Genomic DNA, 7,761 nt, shown 5'->3' with positions numbered 1-7,761 from the left:
AGACATATAAACACAAAAGACCTCTCTTCTGGAAAAATACACACTTAAAGTGCCATTGTCCCCTCCATGCACCTGCCAAAACTGCTTGGAGGTTGTTGCAGTGAAGGTGAAGAGAGGGAGAGTGGAGAAAAGCAGCCACTGCAAATAAGCAGAGTATTTTCCAGAGAGTTATCTCCTGGCAAGAACGAGGGCTCAAACGGATAATCCCTTTCTGTGAAATCCAAGTTTCCAGTTTCATGTTAAGAAGAGGCTTTTACCTTATGGGATTATCCATCCTTGATACCGTGAGAAATGCTGCTAAGTTTGCTGTGTAGGAAGAGCACACGATGAGGGTGAAGAGCCACCAGCTTCCCATGACAATGCGCATCGCCACAGAATTGACAGTAGATTCACCCCCTACAAATCAACAGAGAAAAGCAGGGTCTCTCAGCAGCTTCCAGTTACAATCATACTCTGCATGACTTGTTACATCAAACTACTTCTCTGCATTTCTGCTTCCCCTCCAGACCACCCTTTCACTGGAAGAAAAGTGCTGCTTCTGGTAAGACTGATAATTTACAAACATTTTCTCCAATCAGCCTCTTGCCCTGGATACTGTTCTAAGAAAATCATCTTCCAAACTGTTTCCTTTGAGAATTATTGAGGATCAAATATACAGAACGTAGAAAAGATTCTAAATAAAGAAAGTTTCATACTATCACTGTAATTGGAGAGGACATTCCAAACTGTTTCCTTTGAGAATTATTGATCAAATATACAGAACATAGAAAAGAGTCTAAATAAAGTTAGTTTCATACTATCACTGTGATTGGAAAGGACATCCAGGATCATGAAGTCCAACCTTCCTCCCAACATTTCCCTAACCACTAGACCATAGCCTCAAGTGCCACATCCACTCGTTTTTTGAACCCCTCCAGGGATGATGACTCCCCCATCTCCCGGGGCAGCCCATTCCAGTGTCTAACCACTCTCTCAGTGAAGAAATTCTTTCTAATATCCAACCTAAACCTTCCCTGGCACAACTTGAGGCCATTTCCCCTCATCCTATCATCAGTAATTTGGCAGAAGAGACCAACGGCAGCCTCACTACAACCTCCTTTGAAGCAGTTGCAGAGAGCAATAAGGTCTCCTCTCAGCCTTCTCTTCTCTAGACTAAACAACCCCAGTTCCTTCATCCACTCCTCCCCAGCCTTGTTGCCCTTCTCTGGACCTACTCCTCAATGTCCTTCTCAAATTGTGGTGCCCAAAATTGGACACAGTACTCAAGGTGTGGTCTCACCAGTACCGAGTCCAGGGGCAGGATCATCTCCCTGCTCCTGCTGGTCACACCATTTCTGATCCAGGCCAGGATGCCCTTGGCCTTCTTGGCCACCTGGGCACACTGCTGGCTCATGTTCAGCCACCTGTCCCCCAACCCCCCCAGGTCATTTTCCCCCAGGCAGCCTTCCAGCCACTCCTCCCCAAGCCTGGAGGGTTGCCTGGGGTGGTGGTGACCCAAGTGCAAGACCCAGCACTTGGCCTTGTTAAACCTCATACAACAGCCCATCGTTCCAGCCTGTCCAGATCCCTCTCCAGTACGTTCCAGCCTGTCCAGATCCCTCTGCAGTATGACTAATAGGCAGGAATTAAATCACAGAATCAGAATTATTTAGATCAGAAAAGACCTTCAGGATCATCAAGTCTGACCATTAACCTAATTCTACGAAGTCCACTCCTAAACCACGTCCATAAGCACCATATCTACATAACTATTAAACACATCATTAGTGTTCAGTACATAGTAAAATTTTGTTTTCAATGACCATTGTAGATCTTGAAAAAACACACAAAACTGTCCAATGGTGTGTGCTGTATTTAAATCTGCAAAGAAGGAAGCATTAATGTCATTACTTATTACTCTTTACAACATTTCAAACAACATGAAGATTTCTTTCTAGCAGGCTTCAAGTACAGTTGAGCAATTGTTGGAGACCAAACCTTGTCATAGAGCTGGTGCTAAACCCTTCAGCATATGTTTATGCTGATTATATCTCACCATACAACAGGGATGTCACCCTAATGAGATGAGAGACCAAGTTTCATAGCAATAGCAAGGATTTTCCAGCTGAAGCTTTATAAGAACAACCCAAGCCTGGAGCGTTGCCTGGGGTTGTGGTGACCCAAGCACATTAATGGTAACATTACAGATATGGGACAAAAACTCTGTGGGCAAACTTTACAAACAATTATTTACAAAAGTAACTTTGTTATTGGTAGAAACTCTACTGAATTCAATAGGATTATTCCTCTGCCTATAGATGCCTGAGTGTCAAGTTAGTTACATGACTACAAATCAGTTTCCTATTCAAAGGATCAAAAGATAAACTGTCTCCCATCAGTTCAAAAACACCTAGAATTCTAAAGTGAAATTTAAACAGAAAAGGTGCTAGTTTCAAAGTTGGAGAACTGTCATAATTCCTCACCAAGCAGCTCTGTAGTTTATTTATCCTGTAATAATCTTCCCAAAGTGGAAAAGCTTGCTAGGAATCATAGAATCATAGAATCATAGAATCATAGGGGTTGGAAGGGACCTCAAAAGATCATCTAGTCCAACCCCCCTGCCAGAGCAGGACCACCTAGAGTACATAATGCTTTCTCTGGACTTGCTGAGACAGAAAAGCAGAACATAACCCATCCCAACCTCCTTTACCTCTTCCCAGTTTTCATCAGCTGGGCTAATAGATCATTTTACCTCCTCGTACAAGCCTTCTCCTTCAACTTTAGACTGCTCTGGCCAAGACTAACACCTCCTGACCTGCTGTACTCAAGGCAGAGACCATTTCTGAACATCCCTGAGGGGTAAAAGAGTCAGTACCTTGCTGGACAAAGGCGCCGTACACCACCCAGATGGCACTGTGGAGGGTGGAGGAAGCAGAAGGGCTCGGCTGGGAAGCGTTCTGCGCCCTGACTGCCTGGATGCGGTTCAAGACAAATATCAAAACACCAACTATAGGGATAGCTGCTGCAATGCAAGCCCACACAGCGAAGTCAAAGGGAGCAAAAAGAGAGAAGATGTTGATTTTCTCTTCAGGCTTTTTGATTAAGATCCCCACAGAGTAGTCCATGTAGCGCTTGCTGAAGTCCACCACGCTCTCGCGTTCCGGCGTTATGGTGATGGCTGAGATGGCGAGGTCTGCTCTCTGTGAGACAAACAACAGGTCAGGTTTCCTCCTTTCACCCTGAATTTGGCCAGTGGGAGCCTTGAGGGGAAGCTTTTTAAGAATCAGACCATGCATTTCTTTCTATACCTTAACACGTTTAAATAGTTGCCTAAAAAGTAAACCAGGAATCCGTGGCGTTATTTGAACGTTGATTCCTTGCACTCATCTAAACCAGAGGAGTGAAATATAGCCTGTCAATGAACAAAAAGTGTCACCCTGATTCCTCTCTGGAATGAGTGCAACTTGTTTGATCTTTATCCCTCAATTTTTTTTCCAAAGGATACCACAAACTCCAAACTTTATTGACCCAATGCACTGCAAGCAGTAAGAAAAAAACCCACCATTTATTACCTGGTCTATTTGACAGCAATGTGCAAAGAGCTGTTTGTTGTTCCTCCTGCTGAGTTGCCAACTTCCCACATTCATATGAAGACTGAGTGGGAGATTTTTATAATTTTTTACAATGAATAAAGCTATTGCAAAAACTAGTCACTGGGAGAATACATCAAAGGCAACATAGCTCCTGAAAATGCTTTGACCTCAACATTTAAAGCAAGAAGTTTTTACATGTAGAGGATCCTTAAAGAGTATGCAAACTCAATGAAATATATAGAAAAAAAGAATTAATAAATAAGAATCCCAAAGCCTTTGAAAAGTTGCAATTAGATTTTGAATATTTTCTCCATCTTTAAAACATTTCTCTTCAGAAAATAGAATGTACTTTTTGTTTCCTATCTCTACATCTCATTGGGAAAGTAAAGCAAATATTAGGTGAGGGAGATCTGCTTTGAAATCTTTTGGACTCGGTGGAAAAGCTAGGAGCAGAAATATTGCTTAAAAATGCCATAATAGATCCATTGATACATTTTCAAATAAATTAAATTCAAACAATTTATGTCGATGCAAAATAAGTAAAAAAAAAAATCCTTCTATATCCTAGCACCAACCAAGAATATCCCATTACCAGACACATATTTGCTGTTGCTTTAATTACTTCTGTTTCTTCCAAAACATCTACTTAGCAGATACTGAGCCACCTACTTAGTAGATAATGAGAAATCTTTAACTTTCAGTAATAACACCACTGCAGAGGAATAACCCTTTCTACAAAGGGCAGCAACATGGAATACTAATTCCTTTGAGTCTTGATTAACATTTGTCCCATGTCAGACAGCAAGAACATGAACAAAATACACTCTAAATTCATTCTCTGGGAGATACTAAGCTACAAACTTTCTCCATTTACTCCATGGAGTTCAATTAACTTACTCCTGATTTGCAAGACTGTAATTAAGTAAAGAAATTTGGTCCTCACGGTTTTAAATGAATTAATAATCTTGAGATCTATTTAAATGCTGGTCCTTCAAAACACTTCCTTATGTATAATACTAGGGACACATTTCCTGGTTTGGAGTCAAAACCTTGATCATTGTCAAACATATGAGACCCAAATAAAGTCACACCTACAAACAAGTAGCAAAGACATAATGATTAAAAATAAAATAACAGTAATTAATCTTTTAAGAAGGATACTTTCCTTCCCTATTTTCTATAGTTAATCACTCACACACACATACATGCCCTCTCCTTATTTTGGCAACTATCTAAACACAGAGATTTACACTGATACAATTTATGTTGAGAATGGTTGGGAGTAAACAGAACACCAGACTCTAATTTCTATCCTGTATAGACTGTCTTAAATTTCACAGTTTACACCCCACTCAAACCACCCATATCTCAGAAGTATTCTGCACTGGTGCTTTCATCCTAATTCATTTTCTTGTCGTTCAGAGTGGAGAAAAAGGAGAATTTAAACAATTGCCTCCACCCCCCTTCTGCCCCCCTTTTTTATTTTTTTTTAATGCAGCTTCTTCTCTGCATACCTTATTAATGAGTTCTCCAATCATGCCATTCCAGGAGCTGTTTTGGAGCTGCTGTCCATATTTGCCATCAGGAGCTTGATAGATCTCATACTTGAAGCCCAGATTCTTGGCAAGTGCATCCAGGACATCAATGGAGAATCCTTTATATCGTTTGGGTTGTCCAAGTATGTTTTCTGCCACCATCACAAAAGGTTCTTCCTGAGAACAAACCAATATTTTAACTGATACTCTAATTTTTTAAATTTTTTTAATTATTTTTCAATTATTATTATTTTTTTTAGTTGGTTTCTCTTCACAAAAGGATGTCTCCTGGGTTAACTTTTGGCAATTTAGCACAGATTTTGATTAACTTGTTAACTTGACATCTATCCATGGCCTTCAGTTTTACACAGTTCTTGAGGCAGAAACTCCAGAAGACAATTTAAGCCCCTTTAGCTGTCCACAGGATGAATTGTTCTCTGAAGTACCTGCCTCTTCTCACTGGCTACAAACAGGGCACACCCATCCAAGGGTCCCAACTAACTGTCTAGAATATAAATATTAAGCACATGAGTTCTAGATAGGAACATTGCCACTGTCCATCTCTCTCTGGTCATGCCAGATTTGGAAAGACATCTTTTACAGACGATGATCCTGGAGTCACACAGAAATGAGTGAAAAATGCTGTGTTTTGTAAATATTTAAAATTTTGATGATTCGAATAATAATCTTTATGGGTACTGGTTCCTGGACTATTTTGAACTCTTTTGGGACCAAGGAAATGCAGCATTTTGGGGTGTTTTCTGCTGGGCATAGACATCCTGTGCTCATATAGGAGTCGCCTTCACAACCTTGCACTGACATTTTCATGGAAGCAATCTGCTCACCTTCCACAGAAAGCTGCAGCATAACCTCACCTACCACCAGGCAGAGGAAAGAAACTGAGGGTGGAGAAGAGTCCTTTGTATCATGATTCAGAATAAAAGAAATAAAAAGCATAAAAAGCCACCAAGTTCTGCAATCTGCAAATGACAATACTTTAGGCAGAAAGGCATGCAAGCCCTAATTTGCCCCTAATTTAGCACTTACCTCACAGGAGCTCAGCCACCACTCGTGGTACTAACAGACAGTAGTTTGCTAGTCTATAAAGTGTAATGACTTTTTGGAAAGACTACACCTTTCTAAAACATACAGTTTACCTCAATGGGAATTTATGAGCTTGATGTAGGAAACACTTGATTAAATTTTACAGCCTGCAGTGTACAAGAGCCAAGATTAGATTATCATAATCGGCCCATCTTAAAATCCATGAAATGCTGCAAACTGGATATCTGAGTTAAAGTCTGGTCTCTGGAATGCTCCCCTGTACACTCAGGCTCTGTGCTGGTTCTATGCCCAGTAGGAATTACAGTGTAGAAAATTAACATAAGCAAACAAATGCTCTGTATCTCTGACAGTGCTCAGTTCACTTAAAATAATAAAAGGCCACGATCTCTCTTCCTTACTTATGTAACTGATCATCCAAAAATACAGAACTGACAATGGTAGGGAAAAATACTGCAGGAAGCATCTAAAATGATCATCTCCTTTTCATTCTGTGCATTTTGTTTCCTAAACTCAAACAGGATCATACCAAGACAGTCACCACTTTGAGTGTCAATCCTTGTAAGTCGTTGCCCAGACGTCGTTCTTGCAGGCTACCATTCAGGCCTTTCTCAGAGTCCCACGTTGCTAACTGGAACAGAAGGAACAGTGAGTATGATGACTGCTAGGCAGAAATCTTTCAGTATTTATATAAACATTTAACAGTAACTTCAACAAATCCAGAGCTGCTGTAGAGAGCGTGAGAGATGTGTGGCTTTTTTAATGCAGAATTAGTGAGATTCAAAGGATAGACATAAACAAGTACCTTGTCTGAATGTATTTTCACCAATGCCTGTACTATAACTGCTATTATATATAGTATCTGCTATATTATTTCACTTATATCACTCTGATATAATATTGCTCTCCAGTATGTTTAAATTTTCTGACAGTCCTCAGGATTATTGGTGGTCTCACTATCCCATATTTCCCTCTCTGTTCAGATCTCTATTTCCCTCCCTGTTCAGATCTCTATTTCCTCTCTCTGTTCAGATCTCTATTTCCCTCCCTGTTCAGATCTCTATTTCCCCTCTCTGTTCAGATCTCCTCCTACTTCTCAAATAATTCCCTACTGCTTAGCAAAGCCTGACCTTTTTTTCTTGCTGCACAACGTTCTTCCTCACTGATAGTCATAAATTCTTGACACAGATTCTGTGCTGTCAGACTGTCTCCTCTTGTCTCTTGGACTTTCTTCAGATGCTATCTTAAGTCCTGTTTTCTTTGTTCTTGCCCTGCTTCTACCTCATCAGTAAAATAATGACAGCCTCTCAAGTTCCCAGGCTCCTGATTGTCAAGTATCTCATATCCACTAGGACTTTATGCATCTGCTAGATATCCTGAGAACACACATTCAGGTACATCTCCCCATCTCCCTGGAACATTACACCTAAATAGTGTGTTTTTCAATTAAATGTATTGCCTTAAAAGTTAATTTTGCTGCATTTTCTGATGAGAAATGCAGCAAAAATCAATAGAATAGGTCCAATAGAAAAGTCAGTCTTAAGTGGCCTTTGGATTTTTCAAACTAAACGTGCTCTTTGACAGCAGCAGCA

The 7,761-nt window shown here is 40.3% G+C and overlaps 1 protein-coding gene across 1 annotated transcript; it reads right to left on the bottom strand.

Annotated features, from left to right (window-relative positions):
• Positions 1-257: 257 nt before the first annotated feature.
• Positions 258-6,800, bottom strand: LOC103781212 (glutamate receptor ionotropic, delta-1-like; the record flags this gene model as incomplete). The annotated part of the gene is made up of 4 exons (XM_008948916.1): positions 258-396; positions 2,855-3,179; positions 5,087-5,284; positions 6,699-6,800. Coding segments are annotated over 4 exons (764 nt in total), but the record flags the coding sequence as incomplete, so codon positions are not given.
• Between the last annotated feature and the right edge of the window lie 961 nt (positions 6,801-7,761).

This window comes from Merops nubicus, unplaced genomic scaffold (assembly GCF_000691845.1).
Source record: "Merops nubicus isolate BGI_N331 unplaced genomic scaffold, ASM69184v1 scaffold5571, whole genome shotgun sequence".
Taxonomy (NCBI): domain Eukaryota; kingdom Metazoa; phylum Chordata; class Aves; order Coraciiformes; family Meropidae; genus Merops; species Merops nubicus.
The sequence above is the reverse complement of the archived record's forward strand: the minus strand, read 5'-3'. Positions and strand labels throughout refer to the sequence as shown.